Source organism: Eptesicus fuscus, chromosome 5, assembly GCF_027574615.1.
Source record: "Eptesicus fuscus isolate TK198812 chromosome 5, DD_ASM_mEF_20220401, whole genome shotgun sequence".
NCBI classification, from domain to species: Eukaryota; Metazoa; Chordata; class Mammalia; order Chiroptera; family Vespertilionidae; genus Eptesicus; species Eptesicus fuscus.
This window is the reverse complement of record NC_072477.1, coordinates 100,641,623-100,660,464: the sequence shown is the minus strand read 5'-3', so window position 1 is coordinate 100,660,464 and position 18,842 is coordinate 100,641,623. Positions and strand designations below refer to the sequence as shown.

The window sequence follows — 18,842 nt, the reverse complement described above, 5'->3', positions numbered from 1 at the left end:
GTGATTCTGGCTTCATAGAAGGAGCTTGGAAGTGTTCTTTCCTCTTGAATTATTTTGAATAGTCTGAGGAGGATAGGTTTTAGTTCTTCCTTGAATGTTTGGTAAAACTCCCCTGTGAAGCCATATGGCCCCGAGCTTTTGTTTGCTGGAAGCTTTTTTTTTAAGGTATTATATGTGTATATATCTTACCATTGCCCCCCCCAACCCCACTCCCATATATGCCCTCACCCCCCAGAGTTTTGCGTCAATTGGTTATGCTTATATGCATACAAGTCCTTCGGTTGATCTCTTATCTCCCCCACCTCTCCCTAACCTTCCTGCTGTAATTTGACAGACTGTTTGATGCTTTACTGCCTCCGTATCTATCTTTTTGTTCAACAGTTTATAATGTTCTTTATTATCCATAAATGAGTGAGATCATGTGGTATTTTTCTTTCATTGACTGGCCTATTTCACTCAGCATAATGTTCTCCAATTCCATCCAGGTTGCTGCAAATGGTAAGAATTCCTTCTTTTTTATGGCAGCATAGTATTCCATTGTGTAGATGTACCATAGTTTTCTGATCCAGTCATCAGCTGATGGGCACCTAGGCTGTTTCCAGATCTTAGCTATTGTAAATTGTGCTGCTATGAACATAGGGGTGCATATATCCTTTTTTATTGGTGTTCCCAGTTTCTTAGGATGGTAGAAGCTTTTTGATGACTGCTTCAATTTCTTCCATAGTTGTTGGCCTATTGAGATGTTTAGATTCTTTCTGATTGAGTTTTGTAAGGTTGTATTTTTCTAGGAATATGTTCATTTCCTCAAGGTTTTTCAGTTTGTTGTAATATAGTTGTTCATAGTATTTTTTAACAATCCTTTGTATTTCAGTGGGGTCTGTTGTTATTTCCTCTTTCATTTCTGATTTTCTTTATTTGGGTCCTATCTCTTTGCTTCTTGGTGTGCCTGGCTAGAGGTTCATCAATCTTGTTTATCCTTGGTTTTGTTGATCTTTTATATTGTTTTTTTTTGGTCTCTATGTCGTTTATCTCTGATCTTATCTTTATTATTTCCTTCCTTCTGCTTATACTGGGCTTTTCTTTTTTCTCTCTTTCTAACTCTTTGAGTTGTAGGGTTAGGTAATTATTTATTACCATTGTTTCTTGTTTTTTGCAGTAGGCTTATAGAGCTATGAACTTTCCTCTCAAGACTGCTTTAGCTGTGTCCCATAGATTTTGGGTTGCTGTGTTTTCATTGTCATTTGTTGCCATGATGTTTTTTTATTTCTTTTTTGATCTCTTTGGTAATCCAGCCATTGTTTAATAGCATGCTGTTTAGTGTCCATGTGTTTGATTTTTTGGATTGTTTTTGTTGTAGTTGGTTTCCAGTTTTATGCCACTGTGATCTGAGAAGATGCTTGAATTTGAAGAGACTTTGCCTGTGACCCAATATATGATCTATCTTTGAAAATGACCCATGTGCACTTGAGAAGAATGTATATTCTGTGGCTTTTGGGTGAAATATTCTGAAGATATCAATTAATTCTATCTGGTCTAGTTAGTCATTTAGGATTAATGTTTCTTTGCTGATATTTTGTTTAGAGGATTTGTCCAATGGTGATAGTGGGGTATTAAAGTCCCCTACTATGATTGTATTGCTTTCAATCTCTCCCTGATATCCTCCAGGAGGTTTTTTTTTTAATGTATTTGGGTGCTCCTGTATTGGGTGCGTATATGTTTAGCAGAGTTATTTCTTCTTGTTGGACTGCTCCCTTTAGTATTATGAAGTGGCCTTCCTTATCTCTTTTTATGTCCTTCACTTTGATATCTAATTTGTCAGATATAATTATTGCTACCCCAGTTTTTTGATTTTTTGTTTTTTCATTTTCATTTGCCTGAAAAACCCTTTTCTATCCCTTCACCCTCAGTCTGTGTGTGTCTTTTTTTCTGAGGTGGGTTTCTTGTAGACAGCAGATAAATAGGTCATGCTTTCTTATCCAATCGGTTACCCTATGATTTTTGATTGGTGCATTTAATCTATTTACATTTAATGTTATTATTGATAGGTACTTATTTGTCGCCATTTTTATTCTTTACCCCTGTATTCCTTCTTCCCTTCCTATTTCTTTTTTTCTTTTTTTCTTTTTTACAGCAGACCCTTTAGCCTTTCTTGCATTGCTGGTTTGGTGGTAATATACTCACTTAGTCCTTTTTTGTCTGTGAAGCTCCTGATTTCACCATCAATTTTGATTGATAGCCTTGCTGGGTATAGTATTCTTGGATTCAGAACCTTCTTTTGCATATTTCATTCCATTCTCTTCTGGCCTGATGTGTTTCTGTTGAGAAATCAGTCACTAGTCTGATGGGGGATCATTTGTAGGTAACTTTCTGTCTCTCTCTGGCAGCCTTTAAGATTCTTACTTTGTCGTTGGTGTTTGCCAACTTAATTATAATTTGCCTTGGTGTCAGCCTTTTGGGGTTCATTTTTTTGGGACTCTGTGAGCTTCTTGGATTTGTGTGGTTTTTTTCTTTCCTGTATCAGGGAAGTTTTTGTCATTATTTCTTTAAACAGATTTTCTATTCCTTGCTCAGTTTCCTATCCTTCTGGAACCCTTATTATGCAGATGTTTTTTTGTTTCATGTTGTCCCAAAGTTCCCTTATGCTCTTCTCATGCTTTTTAATTTTTTTTTTTCTAGAAGCTTCTCTACTTGGGTATTTTTTCATGCCTTGTCTTTTAGCTCACTGATGCGGTCCTCTGCTTCTTCTAGTCTACGCTTTTTGGTTTCTATTGAGTTCTTTACAGCAGCGATGTCATTTTTCATTTGTACTTGGTTCTTCTTCATTTCCTCTTGGTTCCTACACATATTGTCAAATTTGTCTTCCATTCTTTTCATCCACCTATGACCATTTCTCTGAATTCTTTCTCTGACAGGTTGCTTGCCTCCATTTCGTTTACTTTCTTTTCTGGTGATGCCTGCTTTTCTTTCATATGTGGGCTCTTTCTTTGTCTCCCCATGATCTCTCTTCTCTGGGTGTTTGGTTATGTAGTTCTCTCTCTCCTTTCTGTGAGGGAGTGTAGAGCTTCTCTGAATCCTTGTGCTTGCACCAATTGGGGACTGGTGTTCTTGGATTCGCAGCTGTTTGGTGGATTCTCTTGTTGTCAATTCCCCGGGCTTTTCAGGTTTCCAAGTAATATCCACTTTCCCCTTCAAGATGGTGTGGTCTCTGCATCTGAGCCCAGCTCTCTGGGAGGGAACCCAGTAGCAGTGGGGTCTGCCTGGTCAGTGGAGCCCCATCCAGCAGTCTCCCAGAGTCTCCTGGAGTATAGCTGTCACTCAACTCACCAACAAACACTCCCCGTGCTACCACACACTCTCCCATTATTTTCTTACTCACACACTATCTTGCAGTCTGCCTTCCTGTCAGCAGCCATCTTCTCTTCCCTATTGGCTATTTTAAAGAAATTTTAGTGAATGGGGCAGATGTTGGAAAAAACAATGTAGTAATTTCATCAAAACACACACACACACACACACACACACACACACACACACACACACGTTATATATCTACAACTGTGGTCTATATATTTAAATCCAAGAGTGATCCCTCATAAACAATGTTCAGGGAATGATTATCACATTATCACATGGCACATAGTAATTGGTCCTGTCATTGGGTGGCATGACTTTCTGTAGTAGTTTTAAAACGTTATAGCCAATGTTCCAACCCATGCTAATCCACACCCCAGCCATGTATATTTGTTTATTGTGAAATTAAACATATGATACATACTTAATTTAAATTGCACAAAGGTGTTCACATAATAAAGACAGGTAAACTAGTTTGTTGAGGGATCTTTTATTTTACTTTTGTAATTTTTTAGGAATGCCTCATACCATACCAATATAAGATGACAAACTTAACTGAGAAATGTGCATTATCTGACTGCTCCACTCACTGATCATTTCTGTCTCTTGGTTTCCTACTCCTTGAGGCACAACAATATTGACATTAGGCCTATTAATAATTCCACATTGGCTTCTAAGTGTTCAAGGGAAATGAAGAGTCTCACACCTCTCCCTTAAATCAAAAGCTAGATAAAATTAAGGAAGGCATGACAAAAGCTAGGCCTCTTGTGCCATTAAGCCATGTCATGTATACAGAGGAAAACCTCTTGAAGGGAAATAAAATTGCTACCCCAGGGATCCCAAGAATGATAAGATGGGAAAAACAGCTTTATTGTTGGCATGGAGAAAATTTTAGTGATTTTCATACAAGATAAAGACTGCCACAACATTCCCTTAAGCTTAAGCCTAATCCAGAGCAAGACCTAACTGTTTAATACTATGAAAGTGACAGATAAAAGCATGAAGCTCCCAGAAATTATTTCAAGAGGTTTAAGAAAAAAAAGCCAACTACATATACATAAAAGTGCCAAGGGAAGCAGCAAGTGCTCACAAAGAAGCTACATCAAAGTGTCCAGAAACTCTAGTTAAGACAGTTGGTGAAGGTTGCCACACCACACAACAGGTTTTCACTGGTGACACAGTAGCCTTATATTTGAAGAAGGCAGCAATAGGAACTGCATAGCTAGACAGGAAAAGTCAGTAACTGCCTCCAGAATCTCAAACAACAGGCTGATTACATCGTTAGGATTTAATGCATCAGATGAGTTTATTTTGAAGCCGATGCTCATTTGTCATTCTAAAAATCCTAGGACTTTTCAGATATATATTCAATCTCCTCTTCCTCTGCTCTATAATGAGAATAACAATGCCCAGATGACAGCACATCTGCTTACAAAACCGTTTTCTGACTATTTTGCCCAATTATCGAAACCTACTATTCAGAAAAAAAGAATATTTTAAAAAGATTACTGCAAATTGACAAAGCACCTGGTCGCTCAAGTGCTCAGAGGGGACAGGCAATGAGATTAATGGTGTTTCACACCAGCCAACACTATGTCTCTTCTGAAGCACATAGGTAAAGATAAGTAATTTTGAGTAATTTTAAGTCTTATTATATGAGAAGTGCATTTCAAAATGCCATAGCTACCATACATAGTAATTGCTCCAATGGATCTGGGAAAAGTGAGTTGTAAATCTTTAGGAAATAAACTTATGATACATGCCATTAACAAAACCTGTGATTAATGGCAGAGGTCAAAATATCAATAGTAAGAAGAGTTTGAAGGACGTTGATTTTGACCCTCCTTAATGACTTTTAAAAGTTCAAGTTTTCCATCAAGGAAATAACTGTTGAGGTGGTAGAAATAGCAAGAGACCTAGAATAATAAGTGGAGCCTGAAGAACTGCAGCCTGGATTTCTGCTGTGATCTCATGATAAAACTTTATTGGATGAGGAGCATTTTCTTCTGGCTGATCAAAGAAAGTGGTTTCTTGAGATGGCATCTACTCTTAGAAAAGATGCTGGGAAGATTGTTGGATTGACAACAAAGGATTTAGAACATTACCTAGACTTAGCTGAAAAAGAAGTGGTAGGTTTTGAGAGTATTACTTCAATTTTAAAATAAGTTCTACTATGGGTATAATGCTATAAAAAAAGCCTTGCATGCTACAGAGATCTCATCCATGAGAGAAAGAGTTAGTGGATGTGGCAAACTCATTGTTCTATTTTTTTCAAAAATATTTTTATTGATGTCAGAGGGTGAGAGAGAGAGAGAGAAACATCAATGATGAGAGAGAACCATTGATTGGCTAACTCCTGTGTGACCCCTACTGGGGATGGAGCCTGCAACCCGAGAATGATTAGGAATCAAACCATGATCTCCTGGTTTATAGGTCGACACTCAACCCCTGAGCCACATCAGCTGTGTTCATTTTTGTCTTATTTTAAGAAGTTGCTACAGCTACCCCAACCTTCAGCAACTACCACTCTGATCCTTCAGCAGCCATCAACATTGGGGTAAACCCTCCATCAGCATCCTACCTAATAATAGACAAATATGCAAATTGACCGTACCTTCGCTATGCCCGCGATTGGCCAGGAGGCGCAGGGGGGCGGGACTCGAGGTGGCCGGGGTGGCCGATTGGGCCGGCGGGACGCTGAGCTTGCGTCGCCAGTGGCGGCTGGAGCTCAGCGTCTGCCCCATGGCTGTTCTGCGGCACAGAAGGGGCCTCTGGGGCAGCCAGCTCATGTCCCACCTCGGACCATCAAAAGCGGGGGAGCTGGGTGTCTGTCCGCTCAGGCACCAGGCCTTTCAGAAGCCTCTGCCACTAAAGAGGATAAATAAACCTAAAATATTATATTTTAAAAATATTGTTCTTACCAGGGAAATCCATTGCCCGTGTCTTGAATTGTCCCTTTTTTATGTCAGGTACAATTGCATATGTTGAGCGTTCCTCATTACTGCCTAGAGAAATAAACCGATATGAAAAAACATCATATGATGATTTACATAGATATTATTTACATATGAATACATGTGTTTTGAGTGTGTGTGTATGGTGGGTATCACTAGCATGCTTTATTATATAGAAAAGCATTATATTTAAATCTCTGGGTTGCAGAATCACAAAATCTTACAATTAAACAGATGAAGCAAGGATATAACCCATATTATGTTGATGTTCAGAGATGTTTAGTGACTTGTCCATTGATTTTAAGAATTATGCCACATAATTTCTTAAGCAGTGCTTATTCCATACACATTCTCTCCTGCAAATTGAAATCATCCCAGAGAAGTACTAAAAATAAAATTAATTCTATACTTACATTAAATGCAAACTCTTTATATAGGGATGGACCTGATGAAGTATAATATTTCTATTTGATTGTTTGTTTTATTTATTTATTTATTTATTTATTATTTATTTATTTATTTATTTACTTATTTATTTTAACCACAGGACAATTATAAAACCAAAAATGTACCATGAGCTAGAAATACTTTGACTCACCCACCAAAATATTACTTCCCCCTTAGACTTTGTATCTGTTAACCATGTAGATATCAGAGAATAAAAAGAAGTTGACTGGTTTCAGATAAAGTGTCCTCTGAGGTTCCTTTGGTATGGAGACTTTGTGACTTGCAAGGAGAAAATGGTTAAGTTTGCAGCAGTAACAAGGGTTCTGATTGGATCATTTGCCACATGACTTTACATATGATTCAAAGCTTTTGCTATAATTAACAACTATTAACTTGGTCCCATGACATAAAAAATTCATGAAAGGTATTAAAGAAAAATGAGCATTGTGGGAGGGATAAATTGGATTCAGGAGCTAGAGTGGACTTCAAGGCCAACAATGTATGGAGTGGAAGTCAGTTCTAGTGACCCTGCAAGTGTAGTTGGAAACATCTCATGGTCTTGACACTGCACAGCAGACCTATTGCTTTGAAGTAATGCCTGAGCCCATGAAGAAATATAAAAGGTCGCACTATGACTCTGTCAACCAATATGTACCATACCAGTTTCTTTACAGAGAGTATCCCAGCTGGGTTACCATTAACAAAATAAATAAAAATGCCTCATATTGAGCAGAACAAAGGTTCATTAATTGATTAGAAACATTTTGTAAAAGATACATGTGCTACAGTAACACAACACTGGGCAACATTAGTCAATATATTTTAGTTGTTCTGGTCTTTTTCCAATAGGCATAAGTAAGAAACACCAAGCATGTAACATACTAAGATAAATGGGAGGCAATCAGAATAGCATTTGAGGCGAGAAATGCTGGAGAAATTTATCCTATCTAATAAAGAGGGAATATGCTAACTGACCCTCATGCCATTGCAAAGATGGTGGTGCCCACAGCCAATAAGGAGGGAATATGCTAATTGACTGCCGTGCCCTCAAAGATGGCAGTACCCACAGCCACAAGAGGGCAGTGCCCAGTCACCTCAGCCCTGCAGGGGCCAAGCCCCTTGCACAAATTTCATGGATCAGGCCTCTAGTTTTGAATAAGAGTGATGAAAGCAGACATCCCTGTCTTGTTCCTATTCTTAAGGGAAATACTTTTAGTTTTGTCCATTGAGTATGATGTTGGTTTTAGTTTTGTTGTATATGGCCTTTATTATTTTGAGGTTTGAGTCCTCTATTACCACTTTGCTGAGGGTTTTTATAAATAATGGGTGTTGGACTTTGTTGAATGCTTTTTCTGCATCAATTTATATGATCATGTGATTGTTATCTTTTATTTTGTTAATGTGATGTATCACATTTATTGATTTGTGAATATTGTTCCAGACTTGCATCCTTGGAATAAATCCCACTTGGTCATTGTGTGTCATCTTTTTAATATATTGCTGAATCCTATTTCTAATATTTGTTGAGGATTTTAGCATCTATGTTCATCAGGAATATTAGCTTGTAATTTTTTTCTTGTAGTGTCTTTATCTGGTTCATTAATTAAGATAATGCTGGCCTTGTAAAAAGAGCTTGAAAAAAGAGCCTTGTGAAAAGAGCTTGTAAAAAGAGCTTTCTTCCTCTTGAATTTTTTTGAATAGTTTGAGGAGGAGACGTATTAGTTCCTCTTTGAATGTTTGGTAATAATTCCCTGTAAAGCCATTTGGCTCAGGACTTTTGTTTGCTGGAAGCTTTTTAAATTACTGCTTCAATTTCATTAGATGTGATTGGTCTATTCAAATTTTCTAATTACTTCTGATTCAGTTTTAGAAGATTGTATGTTTCTAGGTATTTTTCCATTTCTCCCTGGTTGTCCAATTTTTAAGCATATAGCTGTTTGCAGTATTTTCTTACAACCCTTTGTCTTTCTGTGGTACCAGTTCTATGTCTCCTTTCATTTCTGATTTTATTAACTTGGGTCCTCTTTTACTTGATGAGTTTGGTTCAATATTGTTCATCTTTTCAAAGAACCAGCTCTTGGTTTCACTGATCTTTTGTATTGTTTTTTTACAGTCTCTATGCTATTTACTTCATTCTACTTACTCTTGGCTTTTCTTGTTCTCTTTCGAATTCTTTTAGATTTAGGGTTAGATAATTGATTAGAGAATTTTCTTGTTTCTTGAAGTAGGCCAGTAATGCTATGAAGTTCCCTCTCAGGTCTGCTTTAGCTGTGTCCTGTAGATTTTGGTTGCTATATGTTCATCTTCGTTTGTTTCCAAGAAGTTTTTAAAAATTTATTTCTTCTTGATTTCATTGGTAACCATGCATTGTTCAATAGCATGCTATTTAGCCTCCAGGTGTTTGAATGTTTTTGGGTGTTTTTTGTTGTAGTTGATTTCTAGTTTCATGCCATTGTTATAAAGAAAGATGCTTGATATGATTACAATCATCTTGTACTTGTAGAGATTTATTTTGTGTCCTAACATGTGATCTATTTTTGAATCTGTCTCATGTGCACCTAAGATAGTTTTTGACTATATCTCTCTTGCTGCCTTTTAAGATTCTCTCTTTGTTTTTAACATTTGAAATTTTAATTATAATGTGTTTTGTAATGGGTCTATTTGGGTTCATATTGATTGGGATCCTCTGTGCTTCTTGTACTTGTGTGGCTTTTTCCTTTACCAACTTAGGGAAGTTTTCTGTTATTATTTCTTCAAACAGGTTCTCTATCCCTTTTTAACTGTCTTCTTTTTTGGTACTACCTGTGCTGCAGATGTTCTATTTCATGTTGTCCCATAGTTCCCTTAAACTGTTCTCATGATTTTTAAGTATTTTTACATTTTGCTGCTTTGATTACATTTTTTTCTACCTTCCCTTCTCATTTGCTTATTTGATTACTAAGGGCCCACTGCACAAAATTCATGCACTGGGGTTGGGGGAGTCCCTCAGCCCAACCTATACCCTCTCACATACTGGGAGCCCTCAGGGGATGTCCTACTGATGGCTTAGGCCAGATCCCCACGGGAAGCGGGCCTAAGCCGCAGTCTGGCCTCCCTTTGTGGGAGGCAACCGGGCTGATCAGGTGAAGGCACCAGCCCCATCACCGCCCTGCTGCAGCCACTGCCAGTCACCACAGCCACCAATGTGTTTTCATCAACATGACTCCAGTCCCTTCACCAAGAAAAAATGACAACTTTCTTTAGGCATTTTCAAGATGTGTCTTTCATAGGATATGCATTTCTTTCTCTTTCTTTCTTTCTTCCTTCCTTTCTTTCTTTCTTTCTTTCTTTCTTTCTTCTTTCTTTCTTTCTTTCTTTCTCTTCCTTCCTTCCTTCCTTCCTTCCTTCCTTCCTTCCTTCCTTCCTTCCTTCCTTCCTTCCTTCCTTCCTTCCTTCCTTCCTTTCCTTCCTTCCTTCCTTCCTTTCTCTCTCTCTCTCTTCCTTCCTTCTTTTCTTTCTCTCTCTCTCTCTCTCTCTCTCTCTCTCCTCTCTCTCTCTCCCTCCCTCCCTTCCTCCCTCCCTCCTTTCCTCCCTCCCTCCCTCCCTCCCTCCCTCCCTCCCTCCTTTTCTTTCTTTCTTTCTTTCTTTCTTTCTTTCTTTCTTTCTTTCTTTCTTTCTTTCTTTCTTTTCTTTCTTTTATCCTCACCTAAGGATATGTTTCCATTGACTTTTAGAGAATGTGGAAGAGAAAGGGAAAGACAGAGAGAAATATCAAAGTGAAAGGAACACTTTGATTGGTTGACTCCTACATGAGCCATGATCTGGGCCCCGGCCAGGGAGGAGCCTGCAACCTAGGTACATGCCCTTGATCAGAATCAACCCAGACCCTGCTGTCGGCAAGCTGAGGCTCTATCCAATGAGTCAAACCAGCTAGGGCAGGATACGACATTTCTTAGCCCTCCAGCAGCAGACCTTCATTTTTTTCTCCAGAAATGTGGTGGAAAAACCCTAGATCACCTTTTTGGATTCTTATTACCAAAGTTACTAAGAATATTACCAGTGGCATACAGGAAGCTTAGCCAATGTGCAGTCAGAAAAGGTGTTTCCTCTATAGTTCACACCAAATCACGGGCTGTGCCCTGCCCAGGCCTAAAGCCTCTGGCCAAAGCTTTAGGCCTGAGCAGGGGACCCCAGCTCCCTGCAAGCCACCACAGGAGCAGACCCCCTTGCAGGAGTGGACCCCCAGTTCCCTGTGATCCATTGCAGGCTCCCTGCTCATGCCCAAGGTTGGAAAAGCCTCTGGTGGATGCTTTCCTGGTGGGCGTGGTTTGTGGGTGTAGCGAAGGTACGTCAATTTGCATATTACTCTTTTATTAGGTAGGATCTGCTTCATCAAGCCTGTTTTTAATTCCTTTCAGTGTATTCTTGATGTCAGATATAGTATTATTCATTTCTGCCTATTTCTTAGTCATAATTTCTAAATATATATATATTTTTCAAGTTTAAGTATTTTTTTATTATCTAAAGTTTTACATATGTCTCCTTTTTCCCCAATTGACCCTCCCAACCATCCCCACCCTGAGCAGGCTCCTACTCTCCATTGTCTGTGTCTACTGGTTATGCTAATATGCATTCATACAAATCCTTTGGTTGCTCTCTAACCTCCCCACATCCCCTGCCATTTGTCTCTGGATCTGTTTATGTTGATTATTATGTCCCATATATGAGTGAGATCATGTGATATTTATGTTTCTCTGACTGGCTTATTTTGCTTAGCATAATGCTCTCCAGTTCCATCCATGCTATTGCAAATGGTAAGAACTCCTTCTAGGTGCTGGGCATGGAGGCCATGGGGGCATAAGTTACCAAGGAGATAAAACTGAATCTCACATCACCCTGCTTGGCCCCAGAGGATGGCTGGTTAGCCAGAGATGGGTAAGATTCCTCAAGGGAGGAACAACCTAAGACAGGCACAGTCGCAGAGGGGCCATCAGGAGAGAATTTGGGGATCAACAGAGGTGGGGCACAGACCCTCACCCCCCCCAACATTTCAGGGGCCTGAACCCTAGCCACTTCTGAGGGAGGTCTCCTGCCTCCATGGCTGCTTCGTGCTTCCCATGCCAGCCCAGATCAGGACTCAGGTGACCGACAGAGACTTGGTTGACAGGAGATGCCCTCTCACTCCAATAATATTTGTTTGAGTTGTCTTGTACCCATGGTGTGGGGAAGTGGGTTTATGATATCTAAATCCAGCCTACCACCAGGAATGCTCAGGACCTACTCAAGAAGGCAAATAATCCTTTCCACTAATATTTACAGGGTAAAATAAGATTGTTGTTAGAGTAATAAATTTGACAGTAAAATAGTAGTCAAGTTTTCAGGCAAATTTAAATTGACTAGTTGAAACAAGCGAATATTCTAGAAAAATTAATTGTACTGGACAAAAAGGTGTTCCTAAAGTGTTAACTAAAATTTTTATTGGTAGTTCATCTCATGATAAAAATGCGTACCATGTCATGAACCTAAAACAGTAATATTATAGTGCTAAAAATTAAAATTTAAAAGCCATCAAGACAACATTATAAAATTTTCAAAAGCATCCTAATATTTAAATAAAAAAGGGAGGGGGTAGTAGAAGAATATCATGTAAGGAAAAATATCCTGTAAGTAATTACATCTAGAAAATTAATACTTTAGAAAATTAATTGTAAGGTTAAAAACAAGACACCCATGAAAAAAACACAAGGTGTCAAAACAAGCCAGAGGAAAATCATTTGGGCAAAAAATAAAATAGGATCCCAAGTCAAATTTATAGAAAATATTCCTTTATTAACTTTTGGTTGAGAATATGTTTGTATATTTTCAGAAAACAACTCCAAGACCATGTGGATTCCAGGAACAGAGAGGAATTGACAGGACTACTCCAGCCATCAAGACAGAAGAGAAGCAGTCCAGAGATGGAAGACGCTGATGTCGCCTTGCCATACTAGCTGTTAACAGTTGTGCGTCACTACAGGTTGCCCAGGACCAAACCAGAGAGGGTCAGACCAGCATTACCATCATTTGTCCACCATCTAGAACTGAAATGTCATGGCTGACATGTACACATAAGGAACTGTGTGACATTGAAATAGGGTCTCAAAAGAACTGTTGGCCCAGAAAGAAACTCACTATAGACTGATTCATTTGCCTGTCAGCATAACCATTATTGCTTGTCTCATTTTTGGCTCTTATAAGTGTATTTCTGATAGCACATGATCTCACTCATCTAGGGGAAATAATGAACAACATAGACTGATAAACAAGAACAGACCCAGAAACAAGGAGGCATGGATCAGACTGTCGGGCCTCAGAGGGAGGGTAGGGGAGGGTGGGGGTAAAGGGGAGAGATCAACCAAAGGACTTGTGTGTATGCATACGAGCCTAACCAATGGTTAAGGGCAACAGGGGGGTGGGGGCATCCGTGGGGAGGGGTGTGGGATGGGAATGGGGGGTAGTAAGGACAAATATATGATACCTTAATCAATAAAGAAAATTAAAAAAAAAGAACTCCTTTTTTACCGCAGCATAGTATTCCATTGTGTAGATGTACCACAGTTTTTTAATCCACTCATCTGCTGATGGGCACTTAGGCTGTTTCCAAATCTTAACTATTGTAAACTGTGCTGCTATGAACATAGGAGTCATATACACTTTCTGATTGGTGTTTCTGGTTTCTTGGGATATAGTCCTAGAAGTGGGATCACTGGGTCAAATGGGAGTTCCATTTTTAACTTTTTTAGGAAACTCCATACTGTCTTCCACAGTGGCTGCACCAGTCTGCATTCCCACCAGCAGTGCACGAGGGTTCATTTTCTCCACATTCTCGCCAACACTTGTCGTTTTTTGATTTGTTCATGATAGCCATTCTGACAGGTGTGAGATGGTATATCATTGTTGTCTTTATTTGCATCTCTCAGATGATGAGTGACTTTGAGCATGTTTTCATATGTCTCTCTGCCTTCTGTATATCCTCTTTCAAAAAAGGTCTACTTAGGTCCTTTGCTCATTATTTGATTGGATCATTATATTTCTTTATTAAGTTGTATGAGTTCTCTGTAAATTTTGGAGATTAAACCCTTATCTGAAACATCATTGGCACACATATTCTCTCATACTATGGGCTTTCTTGTTGTTTTGTTGATGGTTTCTTTTGCTGTGCAGAAGCTTTTTATTTTGATGTAGTCCCATTTGTTTATTTTCTCCTTAGTCCCCATTGCCTTAGGAGCTGTGTCGGTAGACATATAGCTATGGCATATGTCTGATATTTTGCTGCCTACGGAGTCTTGTATTATTTTTATTGTTTCCAATCTTACATTTAAGTCCGTTATCCATTTTGACTTTGTTTTTGTCTATGGTGTAAGTGGTGACCCAGTTTCATTTTTTTTCATGTATCTGACCAAATTTCCCAGCACTATTTATTGAAGAGACTGTCTTGACTCCATTGTATGTTCTTGCCTACTTTGTCAAATATTGAGCATAATGGCTTGTGCCGATTTCAGGGTTCTCTGTTCTATTCTATTGGCCTATATGTCTTGTGTCAGTACCAGGCAGTTTTGAGAACTGTGGCTTGGTAATATAGCTTGATACTTGGTATTGTGATCTCTCCAACTTTGTTCTTTCTCAGGATTGCTGTGGTATTTTGGGTCTTTTTGTTTATTCCAGATGAACTTTTGGAGAGTTTGTTCTAAATCTTTGAAATATGCTGTTGGTATTTTAATGGGGATTGCATTGAATCTGTAGATTGCTTTGGGTAGTTTGGACATTTTAATGATGTTGATTATACCAATCCATGAACATGGTATGCTCTTCCATTTCTTTATGTATTCCTCTATCTCTTTTTTAATGTCCTATAGTTTACTGAATATAGAATTTTTTACCTCCTTAGTTAAGTTTATTCCTAGGTATCGTAATTTTTTTTTGTTGCAATGGTAAATGTGATTTTTTTTTAGCTTCCCTTTCTGTGAGTTCATTATTGGTGTATAAAAAGGCCATAGATTTCTGGGCATTAATTTTGTATCCTGCTACATTGCCAAATTCATTTATTAGGTCTAGTAGTTTTTTGGTGGAATCTTTGGGGTTATCTATGTATAGTATCATGTCATCTGCGAATAATGACAATTTTACTTTTTCTTTTCCAATTTGGATGCCTTTTATTTCTTCTTCTTGTCTAATTGCAATGGCTAATACTTCCAGTACTATGTCAAACAGGAGTGGTGAGAGTGGGCATCCCTGTCTTGGTAGAACACCGCTGTAAAGCCATTCGGACCAGGTTTGCTGAAAGATTTTTGGTCACTGTTTCAATTTCTTTGGTAGTTATTGCCTATTCAGGTTTTTTGATTCTTCTTGGTTGAGTTTTGGGAGCTTGTATTTTTTAAAGAATATGTCCATTTCATTGAGGTTGTCCATTTTGTTGGAACAGAGTTGTTCATAGTATTTTTTTCATAATCGTTTGTATTTCTGTGGGATCGGTTGTTACTTTACGTCTTTCATTTCTGATTTTGTTTATTTGGGTCCTCTCTCTTTGCTTCTTGGTGAGCCTGGCTAGAGGTTCATCAATATTGTTTATCCTTTGAAAGAACCAGCTCTTGGTTTTGTTGATCTTTTGTATTTTTATTTTTTTTTGTTTTTATGTCATTTATTTCTGCACTGACCCTTATTATTTCCTTCCTTCTGCTTATGCTGGGCTTTTCTTGTTGCTCTCTTTCTAACTCTTTGAGTTGTAGGGTTAGGTAATTTATTATCATTTTTTCTTGTGTTTTGAGGTAGGCCTGTAGAGCTATGAACTTCCCTCTCAAGACTGCTTTCACTGTGTCCCATACATTTTGGATTGTATTGTTTTCATTGTTGTTTTCATATGATGCTTTTTATTTCTTCTTTGATCTCTTTGGCAACCCATTCATTGTTTAATAGCATGCTATTTAGCATCCAGGTATTTGATTTTTAAATTGTGTTTACTGTAGTTGATTTCTAAATTTATGCCATTGTGATCTGAAAAGATGCTTGATATAACTCTATCTTCTTGAATTTGTTGAGACTTTGCCTGTGCCCCAATATGTGGTCTATCTTTGAAAATGACCCCATGCACTTGAGAAGAATGTATATTCTGTGACTTTGGGGTGAAATGTTTTGAAGATGTCAATTAATTCCATCTGATCTAGTGAGTCATTCAGGATTGCTGTTTCTTTGCTAATTGTTTGTTTTAGAGGATTTATCCAGTGGTGCTAGTGGGGTATTAAAGTCTTCTACTATGACTGTATTGCTATCAATATCTCCCTTGATATCTTTCAGAAGATTTTTTATGTATTTGGGTGCTCCTGTATTGGGTACATATTTGATTATCAGAGTTATACCTTCTTAAATTGCTCCTTTTAGTATTATAAAGTGACCTTCCTTACCTCTTTTTATGGTCTTCACTTTGAGGCCTAATTTGTCAGATATAAGTTTTGCTACCCCAGCTTTTTTTTTTTTTTTCATTTTGATTCGCCTGAAAAATGTTTTCTATCCCTTCACCATCAGTCTGTGTGAGTCCTTTGTCCTGAGATGTCTCTCTTATAGACAGCAGATAGATGGGTCATGTTTTCTTATCCACTCAGCTACCCTATGTCTTTTGATTGGGGCATTTAATCCATTTACATTTAAAGTTATTATTGATAGGTACTTGTTTGTTGCCATATTTATTCTGTATGCCTGTGTTCCTTCTTCCCTGTCTATTTCTTCTCTTTACAGCAGACCCTTTAACATTTCTTGCATTGCTGGTTTGGTGGTAATAAACTCCCTTAGTCATTTTTTTGTCTGTGAAGCTCCTGATTTCACCCTCAAGTTTGATAGATAGCCTTGCTGGGTACAGTATTCTTGGATTCAGACTCTTGCTTTGCATGACTGTGTATATTTCATTCCATTCCATTCTGGCTTGATGTGTTTCTGTTGAGAAATCAGTCACTAGTCTGATGGGGGATCCTTTGTAGATAACTTTCTGTCTCTCTCTGGCAGCCTTTAAGGTTCTTACTTTGTCGTTGGTGTTTGCCAATATAATTATAATGTGTCTTGCTGTTGGTCTTTTTGGGTTCAAATTGTTTGGGACTCTGTGAGATTCTTGGACTTGTGTGATTCCCCCTCTGCCTGCCTCACCACCCCCCAACCCCTGGCCAATATCAGGGAAGTTTTCTGTCATTATTTCTTCAAACAGGTTTTCTATTCCTTGCTAAGTTTCTTCTCTTCCTGGCATCCCTATTATGCAAATGTTGTTTCATTTTGTGTTGTCTCAAAGTTCGCTTAGGCTCTCCTCCTGTTTTTTAAGTTTTCCAGCTGCTGCTCTGCTTGGGTATTTTTTCCTACCTTGTCTTCTAGCTCAATGATGCAGTCCTCCACTTCTTCTAGTCCACTGTTGATGCTTTCAATTGTGTTCTTTATTGCAGTGATGTTCTTTTTCATTTCTTCTTAGTTCTTCTTCATTTCCTCTTGATTTTTACACATATTGTTGAATTTGTCTTTAACCCTTTTCAGCATCCTTATGACCATTGCTCTGAATTCTTCTTCTTCTTCTTTTTTTTTTTTTTTGGATGTTCAGTTTTCTTTAATGACTCCCAGCTCCCTGGAGGATGGGTGCAGGCAGCTAGAGGATGGCAAGAGATGTTCACTTGAAGATCTTGCCCTGATTGAAGGCTTTGCCCATGTGCTGGAAGGCCTACTCCCAGCAAAAGTACTCTCACACTAGCATCTGGGTCTCCACACTGCTGGGATACAGCTTCTACCATGTGTATGACTTGTAGTCCACCTGCCAGTTTGGAGTCAGTGGAAAGGCAAGCTCCTGGCCTCAGAAGACCCAGACTCCAGAAATGGAGCTTCTGTTGGTTTCAAAGAGGATGGCACTGGCAAAGGAGTTCTTCCTCAGCTTGTCCAACCGCTGGAACATTCCAGTGATGAGGTTGCAGATCATGAAGGTCTGGGTGAACTCTTCAGGGAAGCAGTACTCAGAATACCTCAGGGACCTGCTGTCCTTATCAAAGTGCTCCCAAAAATATGGGAGCGCCACTGACAGCAGGTCCTCATTGCAGTACTTGAGCTTGAATTTATCCAACACAAAGGTACTCCTGGGCAGGTGAGGAAAGGGGTCCTTGGCCATCGGCTCTGTCACCAGCGCTTGCTCATACTCATCCATCTTCTCCTCGGAAGTGGATGCAGCAGCCTTTTCTTCTCCTCTTTCTGCTTGGTCTGGGGCTTTGGCTTCTCCTCTCGAGGTCCTTTCTCCTTCCAGGGTATGTTCTTTTTAGGCTAGCTCTCTGCAAACTTTTTAGCATCAAACTGGGCCATCTTCTCACAGAGCTTTACCTCCCCCAACACAGCGCAGAACTGGGGCTAGTTAATGCAGGTGAGGAACCAGTGGTTGGTGTTGGGGAAGGCCTGGTGGAAAGACGGCTCCAGGACCTGCTTATAGAGCCACAGCAGGGTGCAGACAACTGTGATGTCAGCCAGTGTCACACGTTCACCCACCAGAAAGGTCCTTGTCTTCAAGTGAGCATACAGCAGCCCTAGTATCACTTCATGTCCTCCTTTGTAGTCTCTGTGACCTGCTTATTGTAGTGCATAATGCCCAAGGTACTGGCTGGGGGCATTATGTCACTATCAGCAAAGCTCACCCACCTGGGCTGCTGCTTCTGGACTACTTCCCTGCAGGTCCTCATTGCTCATGTAGTAGGCAATGACATTGCTCTTGAACACATAGAATCCATCATCACCTTCAAATGCTGGAAACTTGGCTGCAGGAAACTTATGGAGAAATTCAGGGGTGCGGTTGGTTTGGCCAAAGTGGAAGTGAGGTGGTGCAGAGGGTACATGGACCAGAACCCCACTGTACTGCATGGCAATGAGGGCCTTGAAGGCCCTTCAGGTTTCAGGGTATGTGTACAGGATCCCAGCCACCATGGTGATTCTGCAGAGAAAGGGATGGGGCTCTCAGTCACTATGAATTCTTTCTCTGACAAATTACTTGCTTCCATTCCGTCTACTTCCTTTTCCAATGATTCCTCGTTTTCCTTCGTATGGGGCTATTTCTTTGTCTCCCCATGTTCA

At 39.2% G+C, this 18,842-nt stretch overlaps 1 protein-coding gene and 1 pseudogene across 2 annotated transcripts in view; both read right to left on the bottom strand.

Moving 5' to 3' along the window:
- The window catches only part of LOC114227992 (coiled-coil domain-containing protein 7-like), a 245,064-nt gene that overhangs the window by 137,809 nt on the left and 88,413 nt on the right, over positions 1-18,842 (bottom strand). For both annotated transcript variants that reach the window (XM_054716617.1, XM_054716618.1), the window contains exon 14: positions 6,273-6,356. In XM_054716617.1, coding sequence (XP_054572592.1) covers positions 6,273-6,356 — 84 coding nt within the window. The remainder of the gene's footprint in view (positions 1-6,272; positions 6,357-18,842) is intronic.
- On the bottom strand, positions 17,407-18,710 carry LOC103299442 (elongation factor 1-gamma-like; annotated as a pseudogene).